The sequence below is a fragment of the Fusarium phalaenopsidis genome (genome assembly GCF_050370095.1).
Source record: "Fusarium phalaenopsidis strain FUZ10S chromosome Unknown contig_32296, whole genome shotgun sequence".
Taxonomy (NCBI): Eukaryota; Fungi; Ascomycota; class Sordariomycetes; order Hypocreales; family Nectriaceae; genus Fusarium; species Fusarium phalaenopsidis.
Window position 1 is genome coordinate 1,692,501 of NW_028145408.1, and position 19,265 is coordinate 1,711,765.

General features: G+C 53.4%; 3 protein-coding genes across 3 annotated transcripts; 2 read left to right on the plus strand and 1 right to left on the minus strand.

The window, feature by feature from the left end:
* Positions 1-11: 11 nt before the first annotated feature.
* Positions 12-1,929, plus strand: LRP88_06103 (uncharacterized protein; the record flags this gene model as incomplete). Its single annotated transcript, XM_083242643.1, has 2 exons — positions 12-355; positions 420-1,929. The coding sequence occupies 2 exons, from the start codon at positions 12-14 to the stop codon at positions 1,927-1,929; spliced, it is 1,854 nt and encodes a 617-aa protein (XP_083101579.1).
* Positions 1,930-10,599: 8,670 nt separating this feature from the next.
* LRP88_06104 (uncharacterized protein) lies at positions 10,600-11,796 on the plus strand (the record flags this gene model as incomplete). Its single annotated transcript, XM_083242644.1, has 1 exon — positions 10,600-11,796. One exon carries the CDS (start codon positions 10,600-10,602, stop codon positions 11,794-11,796), a length of 1,197 nt encoding a protein of 398 aa, XP_083101580.1.
* Positions 11,797-16,472: 4,676 nt separating this feature from the next.
* Positions 16,473-18,850, minus strand: LRP88_06105 (glycogen synthase; the record flags this gene model as incomplete). Its single annotated transcript, XM_083242645.1, has 5 exons — positions 16,473-16,584; positions 16,637-18,192; positions 18,250-18,525; positions 18,584-18,681; positions 18,769-18,850. 5 exons carry the CDS (start codon positions 18,848-18,850, stop codon positions 16,473-16,475), a joined length of 2,124 nt encoding a protein of 707 aa, XP_083101581.1.
* Positions 18,851-19,265: the final 415 nt, after the last annotated feature.

The following is a 19,265-nucleotide window of genomic DNA, read 5'->3' on the forward strand; positions in this document are numbered from 1 at the left end:
CACCTGCCAAGATGCGGAACCCTTTTCGGCGCCGGAACAAGAAGGATAAACTCGCCAACGGCCGCCAAGGATCCGACGCCGGTGTCGTCCCCGACGAGTTCCGGCCTCCGGGCGCCGGCCGACCGCCTCTGTTCCCTCCGACTCGCGGCTCTGCCTACCTGCTCGCTCACCTCCCGCCCAACGTCCTCGAGCGCATATTCGCCTTTGTCTGCCCGCACGCCCGAGATGAGAGCTACGAGACTTGTGAGGGTAGCGCGAGCGCAAGCGATAGCACATGTATGCTCTGTGACTTGCGCGACCTAGCGCATTGCGCCCAGGTCTGCCGCGTCTGGCGTCAAAACGCCGTCAAGGTCTTGTAAGTCTCGCGACAGTTGTCTTGAACGTACCGTAACTAACAGCTTTCCCTCCAGATATCACAGCGTTCGCATTGATGCCGTCCACTACTGTCCCCTCGAGGCATGGCTGGCCGAGAGACGTAAAAAGACACACCGATTCGATCGCAATGGCATCCCAGAGGATCCTGCCCAGGCCCGTCTGCGCCTCCTCCGCCGTACCGTTCGCGACGACCCGACACGTATCGGCAAGCTGGTCGAGTACCTCAAGATGCCCTACATGCTGCGCGAGTCCTCCCAGGTCGAGCTTGCCCAGACCATAGCTGTACTTCCGAACCTCAAATACGTCGACCTGCCCGAGGGCATGTTCTGCGACGACCCGAGCTTTGCTACCCTACGTCTTGAAGTCCAAGCCCGATGCCCCAACCTCCGGAAGATGACATACGTGGGCGGTTCTGAGCGGAGCTTTACCATGCTTGCCACAGGGCAGGTCTGGCCTCGCATTGAGGTGCTTGAGCTTAATAATCTCAACATCGATCCCATGACCATCCGAGCTGTGCTTGGGAGCCTCACCCATTTGCAAGCTCTAAAGGTGTCTGAAACTCCAGGCCTCACAGACGAGGTTCTTTCATCATCAGACGGGATGCCCACCCTACCGCCAATGAAGGAACTGGTGCTCAAGGACACGCCTGGTGTGACCTTGAGGGGGCTCATTGAGTATCTGGCGTGGCAGGAGACGCAGCAGGCCCTGACGGTTCTGACCCTCAAGGATACCGGCGTTCACCCCGCTACTCTGCAGGAGATTCTCACTATGGCCTCGTCTCTCAAGACGCTTGCTATTCAGACAAACGTTGTCGAACAGTTTCCCAACTCTTCCAAAATCCGTCCTCTTGCATCCAGGACATTGGAGACCTTACGATTTGAAATCTCCGGGGCTTCATCCGGTCCCTTTGCGAGCGTAACGCAAGGTTATTATACCTATCTTGCCTCGTCTATCCTGGGAGGAGGCTTTCCCAGGCTTCGGAGACTATATGTTCATGACGACACCTTCCCGGACCAGCTTCAAGGACTCCCACCTCCCAACGCCGCCTTCGCTGGAGGCCATGTCCGCTCCGGCTCTACATCGTCGACCAAGTCGACTCCTGCATTCAATCTCTCGCCAGCTGGTGGAAATCTCCCTCCCTTTGCGCCTAAGCGGCCAGTTTCAAACATACCTCCTTCCAACAAACGCTTCAGTTCCAACAACCCCTTTGCCCGCGGCCCCTCTTCTCCTCCTCCCACGCATCATCTAGAAGTCTTTACCAAGAGTGACGAGTTTGGTAAGTGGAACTTTGCTCGGATTGACCCTATTCGGTCTGCCGCAGCCCCGTCTCGTCGACCGATCAGTAGCTATGGGCTGGCGGCCGACGTTACGGGGTTGGGGTGGGATCAGGGTGATGCCCGGCGAAGCATCATGGTTGGTAACGGAACTGGTGGCTTCCTAGCTGTGCCAGGTCAAGGGGGCGATCGTGACAGTACGGGCAGTGGGCTGTCTGGGGAATGGCGGCCTCAGAGCAGCGGAGGTGAGCCTCGAGGCAGCCGAGATCTATGGAGATGATGATATGAGCGACAATGCCCAGCTTCTAGGGTTCATCTTTGTCCATCCCCTCATGGGCACCTTCCATGATCTTTGTGGTATGAGCCTTCGCCTTCATTCTCTCCCGACTTCCTGGTCCCCTAGCTAGGAAGCCTCAGCAGAGCCGGCGGGAGACAGCTTCGATGGTACACATTGAGGGTATGGGGAAGGGACAAGAGGCAGCTTGAAGCTGATCTGTTTTATGTGTTTATTTATGACGGTTGCATTTTTTAGAATCAAAATACCCTAGCAGTTACATGGAAAATTGCATTTGTGTTGTTAGCAGTTAGCGAGCGGGCGAGTTTGCGGGCAGACCTAGATTGATACTAGGAGACTATTACTTAGACCTAGAGTAATCTATATTTCTTTGTAGCCTTGGTGTTTCTTCTGGTCGGTGAGGTTGATGTAGGCATGGTAGGGCTCGTTCTGCATCATGACGACAGTTATAGGTGAATTACATATACCCCTTCCAGTCTCTTTCGTCCATGTCGAGACGCAATTGTACTGGGCTGATGCAATTCCCATTGCCACGGCCTTGCTTTGGTATCTTTGATGTGTTGTTTCATCTTGTACATCCGCATCCGTGAGATACTGTGTCAAGTCCCTCGCTTATTCCCAATTGCATCACATCCATGTCGCAAAATCCAAGATTTTGCCCTCTGTGCAACCTGTAACGAACCCGTCGATCGCCCTCCTGTTCATCAAGTTCTGAACTGCTTGCGGCCCGATGACGTTGTTGTGCATCCCAAGCAGGAGGGGACACCCTTGTCAGTGAGCGAAACTCAACTTACCCTACATCAGCGGCTCCAAGGTTCTTGACGATTGTGTCACACCATGGCAGAGAAGTGATAGAATGAACGGTCTGATTATTGGAATGACATGGTACGGTTATTGAATGCAGGTTCAACGGCTTCGGTTTGGACCGATGGTTTTTTTTTTTTCTTTTTGTTGGGTTGCAGGACCCACGGGTTGCGTGGGCTGATGATGCTGCAGAGCATGGTGGATTTTTCTAAAGCAAGGGAGAAAAGGAAAGAAAAAATTCCGTCAAGGTCATGTGTGTATAATATGGTCTGATATTGAAATCCCGAATGCGAAGGGGGTTTTCGGAAATGCAAGTAGGGCTCTAGAGAAGCAAGGTACCGCCGGTACTGTGCCTGGTTAGAAGCCGTGGACAGAGGCTCGACTGATCTGGGTTGAGTTGTTTGTTTCATGAATCACCTGACGTGTTTTGTTTAATGCCCTGAGCTGTGCCACTTATTTGGATTTTTATACAGAGGTCTATCTGTAACATAACTGTCTATGGGAGGTGGCTTATGCTGAGAACAACACGTAGAACATGTTCAGGAATAGCAACCAAGTCAGTAAGCACCTTGAACGACCCAAGGTTCAAGCATGCTGCCCTCATACTGTAATAACAGAATCCCAAGAAGTATAACAGAAGCATCCCAAAGCAAGTCATCTGAGAACCAATCCAGGGTCCTCACACTCTCTCCCCAACCACACTGCCAACACATACTCACGCACGCACGCACAAGCCCCCCTCCTTGAGCATGAACGAATAACAGCACATCAGTTGACCGTCAATCAAAAAGCCGTCGAGGGGCCACCCCAGCTTTTTGGGTGCGGCTCAGCTTGTGGCGACGTTGACTAACGCTCGTCTTCTCGTGTTGTGCGCTTGCATTTGCACCGGGCCTTTTCTTGCCAGCCAGCGCACATTCTCCCGCGGGGTTGGGGACGAGAATAGTAACAGCGGCGGCGACCCCGCAACACGGACGACAAGACATGTAAACTGAGGAGAAGAAGAAGAAAAATCTGCACGGATTCTTCTCGACGAAGGATTCTTTGGAATATTTTGGTTTATTTTCAGCTCGTGAGGTTGTGGCTGCATCATCGGCCATTGGTTCCCCGTGCCGACCTGTCATCCTGGCAGCTGAGAGAGAGGGAGACAAGCAACCATCTCGTAAGCCCGTCGTATGCGCAGCCGCGATAGTGGACGGATGTCTTGCTCTCCCACCGCAACTACAGACTATCAAGCATCCCACCTCCGCAGTCCACCGGAAGCTTGCGCCCCTCCGTGGTCCCGCGGGAGGCAGTGTCCCGAACAACCTGTTTCGTTTCATCCTCTGACCACAGCTCCCTCAACCGGAAGAGTCGAGTACACTGTGCATTGACAACTTTGTTGCGTAGGATCGCGGGGTAAAGAAGAATGTAAAAATGTCATCTATGTGAGGGATGCTATCGACATGGGGACGCATTAAGAACGCGAGACGGGTCTTGAAACAACCGGGAATGGGGACGAAGCAAGGGTTGAAAACTGGACGAGACAGTAGAGTCACGCTATAGCGGCCACGCGCGACGCGGACAATTGTTTTAAGCCAGGGAGGAGCATAGCCTTGGCATCGTTGTTAAACTAGCCGTCATCGCGTACTCGGACATCCCTTGAGTCAAGAGACGGGAGGCTGGAACTTGTAAAGGAATAGTTGTGTCAATAACTCTCCTTGGGCGCATCAAGTTTCACATCCGTCGATCATCCAGGGAGTCAAGTGTCAAGTCTTTTCCCCGCTCAGTAGTAAATCGCACCGAGAAACCGGACACTGGTTCCCTTGCAAGGGCGAAACCGTCTCCGTAGCGAGCACTATCTTCGAGACAATGTCTAAGTTGGAAACATTGGTCCCCAATTCTTGGTATCTCTTGCTCAGCCTCTCCGTGGTCACAAGGAGTGCAGTGTCGTATTCCGGCCCCCATATGTGGACAAGTACTCACAGTATTTCTCAACACTTTGTAGAGTTCACTGGCTAGACTTTCAGCTAGAATACCTCGGGTTTGAGTTTCTTGATAATGGATACTCGGGAACCCAAGAGGGGCGGGTCCCGTGTGTGGCTGCTTAGAACAGACCCAAATTTGGGTGCTACAGCAGCCATTTTTAGACAGCCGAGCCAGATGGCGCTAGACCTATCGGGGGATTTTGAGTGGCACGCGCATGCATGGGTAGAGGTGGCTGGTGAAGATGGACTCCCTTTTGTCTCTACTTCTTTCGTCCCACTGTGACATTGCCGTTGTAGATGTGGCTGGTGCACAGTCGAAGTGGCTTGCGCTCTGGACATTCCCGTGGTACTTTGAGTGGAGACCTGGGGAAGGGAACGAAAGCTCCCGTGGGCTCTCTAGCTTTTTTCTTTTTTTTTTCTTTTCGTCCTTTTTGCTTCCCGCTCCTCGCTTCCTGCAAGGCCCCAAGAATGACGCCATGTGGTTGGAGCACCATCCGCCAATCCATTCCCAACATCGAAAATCGTTCAATATCGGGAGCATATTAATTAATAGATTCGTCGGCATATGTCAACAACCTATTCGATATCAGACCATTTGTTATCGAATTGACTCTAGATACATTTCATACCGTCAACTTCCGATGCTCTCGACTCGCCTAGTCTAAACTCTGTCATACAGACATTCCATCGCGAGGCGCCGTCCATTGCTGACAGCTCTCACCAAAAGGGCCGTCTCGTCGGTCTTGCCCGGCAACAATGGCCGCTTACAGGCTTAACCGCCCGCCTCAGCACCATCTCAATAGAGTTGAGGGGCAATTCCCGAGCAGCCGGACGGCACGCTCCAGAGCCGCTCTGATGGTGATGGGTGTCGACGGTCGCAGTATAGGGCCGGCTGTCAGAAGTGGAGCGTGAAGGCCATCTCATCTCGGACGGAGTTGTTCGAGATGCATCATCTTCGGGCTTGGCCAGCTTCAATTCCCGTCAATGTAGCCCCCGAGTATCTCTCACTGTGCCCCATGTCATCAATCTGTCCTTAGCGGAAAGGAAGTTCGCCTGGCCCTACGGGACGGATGACATGGTAAAACACGACCGCTGTCAGGTGCTGCACATTCGAGACTGGAACAAGATTCTCCGTGTCCATCACCATCAAGTATCCAGTATCAGACGAACCTGCGACGGCATGATCTACGTCTCATCATTAGCGCCCCTGGCAGAGGACCCTAGCCCTCTTGCGCTTTTTGGAGGGGGAGGCCCTGTCGACATGCCTGACCAACCTGAGACCTAAATGGCAAGGGGTTTGGATGGAGGTGGGAGGGGTTCGAGGCCTTGAGGGTTCGAGCCGCAAAGGGTGAAGCGCTCAAGGGCGACGACGGTCCGCCGCCTCTTGTAAATTCCCATGCTGCCTCTGATCCATGTCGCAGGGCAAGGCTTCATCGGAAAGCATCATCAAAGAAGTCATCGGAGGACGACGCACACTGTAGACTCAGCTTGCGCTCCCTCCGAGGGAAATATGACCGAGAAGAGCAAGGCGGGCGCCCCGTCATCCTCCAATGTGAAGGATGCCATGCCACGCGCGATGAGGGGATTTTTTACTCTTGACCCCTCTGGAAAAGAGACTGCCGGAGGACAAGACGGTAGTCATGGACCTGTGAACCACACAAATGTCGGTCTGGCGATAGAAAGACTTTTGAGGCGATGGACGGGTGTCTGGCGCGCGCAGGGAGTTGGTTGCTCTGCGAGACGTGATTGGCCAGGCCCCGTCGCATCTGGTGCGATGGCATCCATGCCTGACCAACGGCGGATCACCGATTCTGGTGGAACCAGTTGGAGGAGGAGGAGAGTTGATCAGGCTTGCTTGAGAGACGGCAGACAGCGCGCTTCAAGAGGAGGGCCTGTTCGCCCAATCTCGATTGTGCGTTGTCAAGTTCCTGCATCACACCCACGACTCCCCGACCAATGCGAGGCACGGGATGGAGAAAGAAGAAGAGACCAAACAGTGTGAGAGGCTCTGATGCAGCAGAGAGTATACACGAGGGGCCTCACATCTCACGTCGTGCCTGTGCTGTGCTGTGCCGAGCCCAGTCCAAGTCCAGTTCAGGGCCGATATTCCTCAAGGACGAGAGCTGTGCCGTTGCAGTTGCAGACCCTAAGTCGCAGCGTGCCTGCGTCTGCCCACGTAGGTACAGAAAGAGATGGTGATGTACTGTTGCATCGCATCGTGCCCTGACTGAGCACGCGAGGATTTACACGCCAGTGCCCTTTAGAGGACTCCGCTTGCTGAGCTGGCCGAAGTTGGCGCAGAAGAAAGAGGCAGATCAAGAGGGAATAAAAAAAAAGTTGCACTCGGCACATGCAACGTCGTGCCTTGGCCAGGTTGAAGCGGACGCTCTTTGGCACGGCACGAAGATGGAGTACTCAGCGGGGGCGCAATGCGAGGCGATGCCAGGAATGGATTGAAGATCAGGTTGGCGCCCACGTTCTAAGCTGGAGCTGGAAGAAGGTGAGCAGCGATGCATCCAAATCCATTCTGGTGGCTTCCATCTCTTGTTTAGTATCATGACACCGGCAAAGGCGCCAGCCGACGACAACACACACAACAGGTCGGCGGATGGGTTTGGGAGGGTCGTGTATAAGTGCGTGCTGCAGCTTCTCAAGCGTAGCCCTGCTGCTGCATTTCCAATGTGTGTGTGGGCTTGAAGATGGATGGATCAAGGGATTTTGAATGGATGGCAAGCCGTGATACGCGAGAATAGGCGGTCGCAGAGTTCCAGGCCAGGCACAGACAGGTACGAGGCACAAGGCACACAATCACCCAAGCCCAACAAGAACCCCTTCTCTTACTTTCAGCTCTTGTGCCTGCTTGCCACGGTAACCTCCAATAGGTCTGTCGACCGAATATGCGACCGACTTTTTACGGCGGCAAGGCAACCGAGATTTGTGCTTGTTTATTCCAGACTCTGACATTGAAGATCATTGAGAATTGACGGGTTGGGTTTGCCACCCCGGATTGTCATCTCCATCCGAGATTGATTGCGGTGTCAGAAAATGTGTAATTCCTCGTTTGGCCATGTTTGATGTGTCACCGCCCGTACCTGTAGATTGCGAAAGCGAAGAGGAAAAAAAAAGTGACCGGGTCTCCCCCCTTCTGGACTCATTCCGCCGCTTGACCCCAGGGAACATCCCCTTGAGAGCACCTGTCGCTCTGCAGATCATCGACGGGTTCCGGCGAGGAAGCGGTGTCGAGAGGGAGCACGAACAAATCCTCTTGTCCGTGTGTCTGCCGTCAAGGAATCCCCGACCTTTTTAATCAGGACAGTCCGTGGGTGAGTGGGTTGGGTTGCGGCATCACGACGATGCTGCTGCTTCTGCATGCTCGCTCCTCCGGCTGCTGTCCGTGTCGAGGAGAAAAACTCCATCGAGACCCTCCAAAGCCCCAGATCGCGCCCAATCAAGCACATCTTCATATCCATTTGCAGACGCACGCTTGGCCGGTCCGTCTCTTGGAGGGGAAAGAGGAAGAGCGAAGCAAGCAGCTAGGCAGCCTCAGGCTGGAGTCCAGGGGGGGAATGATGTCAAGCATCCTTGGTGGAGAGCTAGCGCACAGCACACACAAGAGGTGTTGTCGTTGTGTTGGTCGATGCCGTCCGTCGGGCCAGTGGGCGGCGGCAACCCGGCCCTGGACCTTGACCTTGGCCTTCCCGGGACCCTTGGAGGTTGGAGGATGGATGAGGATGGGGAGAGGGATGGGAATCGACAACGTTGGGATGCACGAAATCAAACAGTGTGTATCGCCGTTGCCGAGAGCAAAAAAAAGCTGGGGACAATAAGGAGGCTGGGTTAAACCAGGGATTACACTTGATGATGTTGGCGGATGACGACGCTGGGCAACAATGACGAGAGCAGACAGCACACCAAGACCCAGAAGGGAGGCGAAGTTGGGAAGAGAACTGCAAATAGCCCAATGGTATTGCAGAGAAGCCACGAGGTTGGTGTTGAACTCGCAAGACTCTGGGTTGGATAAGCTATTGTGCATGCGGATGACTATGCTACTCGGTGGCTGTACAGTGGGATACTCGATCCTACTATGGTCGTCATGTGCTGTAAAATGTACATCTGATGGACAGATACAATAATACACCATCATCATCTGGGCGCTCAACATCACGGCCGCCGCGTGGACGAAGACGGCACATGGACGTTCCGGGTCTCCGCCATGATTTGCCGTGTGGTTCCTGGAAACGGATCAAAAGGGATCATCCATCATCCATCTACACCATGTACACAGCATAACACGCCTTGCGGCACCAGAGTCTGACATTCCCGCTGATAATCCTCTCTTTTTGCGTACTAACTGATCCTCTGACAATGACACGGATCTCGGACAGTAACGCATCTCATGCAGATCTGGAACGCGCCTCTGACTGGAACGATCAGAGTCCGAGAGAGATAGACAGCATCGCAACTCTTGACGTGCATCGAGTTGAAGGATTTGAATGAATGAAATGTCTTGGAACGCACGCACACACGCGCGGGGGCGTGTGATGTTCTTAGATGAAACGGCTCTTGAAGCCAACGAGAGAAAAGCCACCGCCTGCATACATGGACGCAGCAGCAGCGCACGCACCTGGGTCCGTTGCCAAGGCTGGCTCAGGTCCTTTGGGGTGGAGGTTACAGAAAACCAAACCTCCCACGCAGATGCTCTCTCCTCCCCTGTCTATCTGGTCTGTGAGTGGCTTGAGCTGAGAGTGATGAGAGTGAAGAGTGTGTGTCTCGTGGCGGCTGCTGTTGGGCCGTTTGAACCAGGCACTTGGGTTTTTTTTTCTCCCCGTTTGAACTCCTGACGCCGGCGTTGGACCAATTCAGGTCATTCATTGTTCTACCCCTGATTACTCTAGCCCAGCTGAATACCATTCACGTCAAGATAAGAAATGCTATTGCCTCTTTCTCAACGACTTTAACAGAGTATGGATACTGGCTTGACGATGGAAGCAAGAGAGTGGAAGGAAAGGAAGCGCAGGACCCCTGTGAGCCCGCCCTTGCGCTTTTCTCCCAAGCATGGACCCCTGCCACCAAGAAGCGCCCCTGCCACTCGAACCTGAGCTGTGCGGGCAGGGGCCATAAAGAAGCACATGTACCCAGTGCGACATGAAGCTCAACTCACACGGCGGTACTCGTACCAGAATGTGGCTACTACTGTGGGCAAGAGGAGCCCACCTTCAACTTGCCCATGTCTTCTTCTCCACTCTCTGCAGCCAGGGCCCCCCCAAGGCCCCAGGGCTGGGGGGTCTAAACCTTGGTTGGTCTCAGGGACTCGACTCCCATCCACATCCACCAAAGAAAGACTCGCCGTAGGTTCATATTAATGGATGCCCTCTCCCCCAGCCGCCTGCCTTGTCTCTCCTCTCTTCCTCTCCCTCATGGATTTTTCACCCTCTTGTCTAGAACTGCGGGAATAGACTATCGATTTTCTTTTTTCCCTTCCTTTTCGAAACTCTCCCTCCTCTCGGACGAACTACCGTATAACCGCCCTTGAAACAGTCATTCTTTGCAACTTCCTTTTCCGCTTCCGTCTCATTTGTCTGGTTTTGGGTCCCTTCGGTGTCTCTCAAGCCTTGTTTCAGTTCTACAGACGCCCAACGACCGCTACCGGCCACATCCACGACCGCAGTCCTCGACCTGCTGACCACGAACCCTCGAGAGAGACCCAACCCGACCAGACCTGTTCTCGCGGCCCCTCGGGTTGTCAAGGTCTCGGCTGCTGGTTTCCTCCCTTTTACATTACATCCTTGGATTCCCACCCCGCCCTTTGTGTTATTGTTCAAGGGCATATCCACCTCTTTTTTCCTAGGGGAATCCAATATTCCATCACTACCGAACCATATCCGCAATGTCTCGAGTGACGCAACATCCTCCTCAGAGGGAGCTTGATGCTCCCAAGCTTGATACTAGCCTCGCCCAGCGGGGTGCCCAGCATTCACAGTCTCGAGCTCAAATAGAAGCCCTATCCGTCGAGCCTCCCATCTATTCCCCATCTGCCGACGCCGACGAATCTTCTCCCGAGTCTACTCCCACCACCATGATTCCTACACAACGAAGTGTTTCCGCTGGAGGAGCTCCAGCTCTGCCCGCCAAGAGCTCTCTGAGAGCTTCCAGGGTCTTGGACGGCCTTCTCAAGCTGACTCCTGGGGAGCAGCCACCCTTCACCACTCAATCCGCCCCTCATGCTGTCTACCTCTCTTCCGAGGAGGATGCCTCTTCCTCCGCCGATGACTTTTCCGATTTCGAATTCGACTCTGGTAGCGACGAATCCCGGTCCTCATCTAAGCGAAGGGGTAGCCATGAAGACACAGCCCGAGTTGTGTCTGTTGTCTACTCTGGAAAGCCTTCCATGATCCACCTCCCCCGGCGATCAGTGTCTCCCAGCTCTAGCGCTAGCGAAGCCTCTTCCTCGCGACCTTCATCACGACTCTCGTCTTCGTCTAGACCTCCCAGCCGTCTTCGCAGGACATCGACACTTCCCGTCCTGGACCGCCGCATGTCTCTCTGCACCACTTCCTCTGGCACTATCCTGCACCCTCCCCGGACAAGTAGCATGGGGAGCAGCCGCCTGGAGAAGCAGAGGCCCGAGTTCCTTAGCATTGATCCTTTTGCCATCAAGTCGGAACCCGAGACCAAGGACGACCAGAACGATCGACCCAAGACACCCAAGACACCGACAGGCATGTTCAAGCGGACACTGAGCTTGGTCAAGAAGCGCAGCCGACCTTCGCTCAATACCCACCATGCCACATTATCGAGGGACAACCTCTCCCTCTTCACGCCTACGTTTCACATGGAGCAGGTCCGAGAGGAACCAACAGCAACCGACTCGGACTCGCAGCAGTCTGCTCCCACACCTATCCTCAACAAGGCGCCTACATACCACGAGATTATGAAGACTGCGCAACGGAGGACCTCGACAGCACCGATGTCGCCCATGTCACCCATGTCGGAGCCCGCATCACCAATGACGCCCAATAGTACCCGAAGCCGCCTAAGGCGGGGACTTGAGGCAGCGGCGCGACGACGCAGCGTCAGGGCATGAAGAGACAACATGCCTTGAGCTTTTGTATTACGACTTTATGACCTGGGCCACATTAATCGGAGCCGCGATAGAGGTTTCCACCGTTTTCTCATTTGTGTTTTTTCTTTGTACCACCTTACTTTCCACTCAATGGCCCTTAGGAGAGGGGAATCGGCGCATTCATGATTGTTTTCTGGGAAGTGTACACATGCTGGCAAGCAAAAGGAGATAATGGCGTTTACCGTAAAGCATGCAGGATTGCATTGCATACTGGAAAGAGAAGGCGTTTTTTGGTATTGGGACAACCACACTCATATGCTTTGCAAGCATCGACGGCCTTGGACAGGCCTTTTGACTTTGATTTCTAGATAAATTGTTAATGAGCCCTGACCGCAAAAGGACGGCAGGCGAAGGGGGCAAGGCATTCATTCTTTTCCTTCACTTGTGGAGGGGGTTTGAAATATTGTCATGAAATACAAACACGGCAGACATGATTTGCTTGTTGCTCTCATCTGAAAGTTTACTCTGGCGCACTCTGTGACATGATCGAAATGTACCTATTAAATGGAACCAGGCAACGGGAAGTGAACAAGAGCTGTGGCTTGTGGCTTTGAGGCTCCCAGAAGGGGTTTGGTGATGTGATGTGATGGATGCGGTGAGCTAGCTCGGCTCTCAAGTGCCTGAGTCTGGGGGAAAGTTTGTAGCCACAGCCACAGCGCGGGATCTCTAGGGCTGTGGTTAGGCATTCTAGAATGTGGAAGAGTCGGTCAGAGGACAAGATGGATTGCGGTCAAGTTCCGTGGTAGAGTGACAAGACTTTCACTCCTTTCGGTCACGTCACTACAGTCAATCCTCTCAACTCCTGAATGGCATTATCTAGTCCGTTTGCTGATCTGTGCTCCAGGGATCATGCTCTGTTGTTGCGGTGATGATCCGACGCGGCTCATTCGGTGTACGTCAAAGGTGTAAGTGAAGAGATACAGACAGGATACACGTGGTTTGGGAGAGAAACGTGCGTGGCTGGGAGGTAGAGGCAAAGTACTTGCCGGATTGGGAAGGAGGGAGGAAATGAATTGGCTGGGCTAGGGTCGGAGGAGAATGTCACGAGTTAATGTAATATGCCGCGTAGGTTATGATTTGCGTCTAGAGATGAATGACTATTTGAGTTTACCAAGTGAATTGATTGACATTGATTGACAGACAGACACAGACACTTGATCGACGTGACGCTCTGGCGAGTGCTACTGTGAGAAGTACGTACTATACCCCGTAAGCCACAACGCAGCTCCATCACAGACACACAAACTTCCCCTGGAGCTAAGAGACTACCCCTGTTCCCGTCCGTCATGGGCGTCACTCGTTATTGAGATCTGCCCTTGCTGAATCCAATCGCCGCCGTTCAGCCACGCAAACGGTGCAGGCGGACAGTCAGTGCAGGAGCAGGCAGTCGAGTGAATCTGCCTCGTAGTGAGTGACGCTTTGGCATACGCAGGGACGGACTTGTCACTCGGTTTCAGGGGCCGATAGACGAGAGGTTGAATTGCAGTGGGGTCAACCTGTCACTCATCACGGAGGTTTAACTACCTAAGTTACTGTAAGCCCACATGGGAGAATTTCCTTTCTTTTTGCGCGGACCTGAATTAACAGCCGGGGCCTTCTTTAGTGCCGTTGTTTTTCGCATCTGAGGCAATTGATGCATGCATAAACGTGGGTCTTGAACGCGGTTGATCGCGTCTGTCTGCGTCCGTAGGCGCGTTGTTGATTTTATGTATGTCTCTGCTCTTCCTTTTTTGGTCCCCATTCATTAAAGAGATTGGAATTAGTGTCTTGGTTGATTCTTCGAGAATGTTTGATGTCGACTCAGTTCAATTGAATGACCCAATTGAGTCTGATCCCATCAATGACTTCAAAAGGGCTTAAGCCTCGTGCTCTGACATGGACTGAAGTTGTCCATGCTCCTGTCCATGCTCTTGTCCATGTACCTGGAAAAGCAATCAACTTCCATCACGCCACGACAACATCCAACGGCAGTCCCCGGAGGCGTTTCTGCAGAAGCAAAGCAAATTCCCCCATCACGGGTACCTGCGCTTTCAACGGATACCGTGTACATCCATGACGTCCCCTCGTGCGATCCGTGGGGCCGTCGGCGCTAGTCCGTGGGAGCTCATTTCGTTTCTATGGATCAAGGAGAACAGGCTCCTCGTATACTGTGCTCGCTACTTTCTTGCCCTGCAGTGGCTGAACAACAGAGTCAAACCCCTGGCTGAGACCTGAGTGAATGCCGCGTGTGGCTTGTGACTCCAGAGCAACCAGAATCTATCACATCGGATCAAAGGGACAAGACAAGATGAGAAGAACGAGAACACGAGAGCTTCATGTAGGGAGAGTGAAACGTGATCCATCATGAAACCACTGCCACTAGACACCAAAAATCGACCATCCTACTCAAAACAGCAATGCACTGTGAGATACTCACTCCTTTCCTCGACGACGGCACGTGCGTAAGCAATCTACACGACGGTCGCCGCATGGGGTGGCTGGCGATCCTAGTCTGGGGGAGATTTGAGCGACCTCTCATAGGCTACGCGAGTCAAACTGATCTACAAACAGGTATAATGCGCCCGTCTTATGCCTTGTTGTCAGATATATTAGCTGACGAATATTAAACCTCCTGCGAGATACATTCACACGAATCCTACCTTACCTGACGTGCGTCATGATGGGCATCAGGGATCTTCAAGCTCGTGTTAGTCCGAGTGACAGGTTCTAGATCCTTATCGGTGAGAGTAAAATCCTTCGGACGGGGGTCATACTCTACTCGAAACGACCTCATTGGGACATGTCCCGAGATGACGGGTTACAGCTTGAGTTGCACAGTACACTCTGCGAAAAGACTACAAGATGTCATCCTCGAAGCTATATCCCGGGACATCAGTGAGGGGTAGAGTTTCATCGATCGGATCCGAAGCTTTGGACCAACTGTCGTGGCAAGCAACATCCTAGATGACGAGATGGAGAACGGTATCAGGTTAGAAGTAGAGCTGAAGAGCTGAAGAGGCGGTGATATTTGTCAGGCCCGAAGCATTAAACTCTACAGTTCTCATTCGTAACCGCCAAGCCCCATCTTCAGTTCTTTTCTCCGATGCAGCCATGCCCCTAGATCATCTGCGTGTGCTCTCCCTTATTCGTGGACTTTCCGCTGCTGTCATTGCGGTTTCGAGATCTTGATGACGTCCATCGGAATAATGTTTTCTCATCAGACCGACGTCGGGGGCCCGGTGGGTTGCCGAAAGCCCCTTCATAGTACGTGGATGTAGATATCTATCATTACAGGAGTCACTCTCGTCATCTTCACCGCTGGGACACGAGATACTGGAACACTCCCCAGCAGATGATCCGACTCCCTAATATACTCAAGCTGTTGAATAGTGGGGAGATGCCCCAACGGTGAGGGACTGTTGGGAATATCAAACACTCCTCTTGTATCTCGTAGCCATGAGGATCCTATGATGAGGAGATTGCCATCCAGGCTGAGGGGCCGGGTCTATGGGGATATGGATAATTGGCATCTATGGAGACTATTTGGCATCCGTACTACTCAAACTGTCCCCTGTAAAGCCTGGCTGGTGACTCTTTACTTCATTTGTCTAATATTACTCTTGAAGTTGGAGAAGACAGCCCAAGGTCTCTTTCGTCATTGCTTGACCCCTTTGCCAAGACTTGACTTGACCATGTCCCTTCTCATCGGATATTTACTGCATCTTGTCTCGGAGATGCAAGTCAGGGATGTCATCGGAAAGCCAACCATCCGTTCCTTGTCTATTGTGTGTGCATTTGAGGTGCCTTGGACTGGCCATGTGACTATTGAACTCGGCAGACTCCATAGGATTTGGTGTGAACTTCGAACTTGCAACTTAGCAGGAGCAAACATTCTGCCCCCCGAGTTTGACACTCCTGGGTCACCCAAAGGCCATCAGCCAACACATCCTTCTGGTCTGGAGGTTTGCAAGTGCCACACTCCCCTTTCGTTCTCTCTGAAGCCAAATACCCAGGCCAGGTGTAACTCGACTGGAACCGTCCCTGTGGAACTCATCAACGTCCACTCAACCATGAAACCCAGGCATGTGGTAACGAGGGTAGGACACCATCTTATGCTTCGAGTTTCGAGCCTTGTGGCAGCTGAATCGAGACACTTCGACTCGAAGCTATCTCGATACCTTGTGTCATGACTGAGTCTCAGCCGAGTCTCCTGCTTGGTGATACAGCCATCACTCGCATCTTGTTTCCTCCATAACATGCCTCCAACATGCATAGTCTAATCCCTAAACACTACGAGTATCATCCGTGTCGTCTCTCTGATGATGAAGCACTTAACAGGTTCAAGTAATCACAAAAACAAATACTGCGTATCGACGCCTTCAATAATGAGCTCCCTATGGAAGGTTCAACTAATCAACAAGGAAAATGCAAGGTACGCATCAAGACAATGCCCATGTGCTGCGTGCTCTCAACACCGGTAATGACATGCAAGTGTCTCCCAACAACCGCACACCCTCTCTCTCCACGAGCTACTGTAACAATAATTAGTAAAACATGTTGCCCATCCATGCAAACTCCCTCCTCTTCCTCCCCTATCACCTTCTCCCTCAACTGTTGTCCATGGCGTTGCTGCCCCTGGCGAATCTGAAAAACCCGCCCTACTGGCTACCGTTCACGGGGGCGCTTGCGCCTTCCAGAGGACTAGGGGGGCCGGGTTGCTTGGTCCTGAGAGTCAAAGGGAAGGGATACTCCTCAGGGTCCTCCTCCTCACTACAGACATTGTTAGTCAAGTATTCGAGTCGGTAATCATGCAGTCACTTACGGTAGCTTCCAGGCAACATAGTCCTCGGTGCTCAGGCCTTCACGGCCCTCCTGGAGGCTCGCAAAGTCACCAGGAGTCATCATGCCAGTCCGATCCCGGGGCGAGCCAGGCACAGAGAATGGCCGCGAAATCTTCTGCTCCACGCCAGGGATGAAGTCCTCCTCCTCGTCGCCGCTGAACGAGTTGGGGTAGGCACGGCGAAGAGCCAGTTGCCGAGCCTTGACATACTCCATACCCATTCGCTTCCAGTCGAGAAGGTCGCTGAGTCGCTCGGTTCGGTTTCGCTGGTTGATGCGCTGACGACGGCTCTTGCCACAGAAGTCGAACATGAACGAAGTGAGCTGGTTGACAGAGTCATCAACGCCCTTGGTGCGTCGGTCCACAATGTAGATACCGTAGTCGCTGGAGTTCTCAATAAGCTCCTCCATGTAACATCCGAAACCTGACAGGTTTGTGGTGATGCTGGGAACGCCCATCACAGTGCACTCGGCAGGAGTATAACCCCAGGGCTCGTAGTAGGACGAGAAGACACCCAAGTGGCAACCGCGCACAAAGTCGTCGTAGTCGAGAGGAAGGACTGGGTTGGCCGAGTTGAGGAACTCGGGGTGGAACACCACCTTGACTCGGTCCGAAGGGTGGTTGAAGAGCTGGACTCGTCGGATCTGGTTCAGGACGGGATCCTCGTGATCGTTGACCATGTTATGGGTGACGATAGGAGGAAGTCCGTGGCGCTTCATGGCAAAGAGACGGCGGCGAAGCAGGACTCGGTCCTGGGCAGAAATGAGCTCCTTCTCATCAGGCATGGGATCGCCCTCGTGCCACTTGAGCGAGCGCTCAAAGATGCGGCGTCCAATGCTCTGCTCAATGACGTGCGTCGTATCCCTCAGGGACTTGATGACTGCCTGCCCCTTGAGCGCTTCCACGGTGAGAGACGTGGTCTGGGCGGGCATGATGATGAAGGCCACCACGGTCACCTTACTTCCTGCAGCCTTGAGTCGGTGGTTCAGCCGTGCCAGAGACTCGATGAACATGTCAACGCCCTTATTCCGGAACTCGTAACGGCCTGCAGTGAAGAGGTAAAGGGTGTTGTCGGGGTCAAAGTCATAGTGGCCGTAGAAATGACCTCGGACAAAGTCGTGGATCTTCTCCTTGGCCTGCTGGTGGAGGTTCTGGAATTCGTGGACGGCAGAGAACTTGGTGACGTTGAGACCGTTGGGCAGAACGCCATCAGGCTTTCGCTTCAGCAAGTGCTCAGACTCGAAGGCGGTGATGTGAGAGACGGTGGTGAAGACATCGCAGGCGTGAGTGGCAGCTCTCTCAATGCAGTATCGGTGGTAGATGCCACGCTTGCCGGCCTCGGCGTCGACGTCAAAGTACTGCAGGTTGTTGTAAAAGTCCACGGAGCCGGCGCAGAGGTATCGGCCGAGAAGGGTGGCGTGTGTGGTGAAGATGGTCGTGACATCAATGCGGCGCTTCTTGCAGAGAGGCAGGGCGACACCAGCAAGCCACTCGTGGAAGTGAGCAATGACAGCCTTCTTCCTCTCGTGACAGACAAACTAGGTGGGAATAAGGTTAGCAGATCTGGCCCAGATTGGAAGACGCCATCAATTTACCTCTCCCAGGAACCAGGCGACAAGATAACCGAAAACGATAGCCTCGTTGGTCTCGTCGTCGTTGGGTGGCGAAGGGATACCGGCCAGTTCCCACAGATCCGACTTCCACTCATTCATCCGGTTATAGGCGGTCTTGGTGTCGATGAGGATAACCCTAGGCGCGCCCTCGATCAGCCAGCGGCCGTAGATGATGCCAATTCCCCGGTCCTTCATGGACTGCATGGTGGCAGCAATCTCTGGGCTGGTGGGCTCCATCTCTTCCACCTCGACAGCAGCCTAACACAGTCAGCAGATGCGCGATGGGAGGAATTGCGCTGCATCAGCAGTAACCTACCGATTGGTGGTTAAGAGGACCGATGAGAGTGTATCGCTCGCCATATTCAGCTGTTGTGACGGGGGCCTTGGACTTGATGACAGAGTAGATACCACCAACTGGTCGAGAATCAGGTTAGCATGTGAAGGCGAGAGCACGGACGGACGATTGGTAAGGATCGCGAGACGAGACGAGACGAGACTGACCTCGATGAGCTACCTCAGTAGCAATCTCAAAGAGAAGGTGGTTCTTGATGTCGCGAGTCTGCTGCTCGCCTTCGGAACTCATTGTGTCTTTGCGGTTTGAAGACGCAAGAGGAGAGAGATTGCTGAGGGGAAGTTCGAGTTCGAGGGGGTGATGATCTGATGCAGTTGACCAGGGTGGTCGCGTCGAGACAGAGCGGAGCTTCCTAGCAAGGAGCTTCTCAAGGGAGTATCCAGAGGGGGGCAAGGGCAGAGAAAATAGCTATAGGTGATGAAGATGAAGCTGTATCGATGGCCCGCGAACTCAATTGAAAGAATTTTCGGGAGTAGCGAAGCGTGGCTGGGGGCGCTCGGGGGGTGCGAAGGCGAGGTGATCGAATCGAGATGGTAGTGGTGTTGAGGTTGCGTCACTGTGCCGCTGATGGAGAATGAAGGGGATCTGCGGGCGACAGTACAGGTGAGCAGGGTTGGGCTTTTGCGGCAGGGAGAGAGGGTGGACG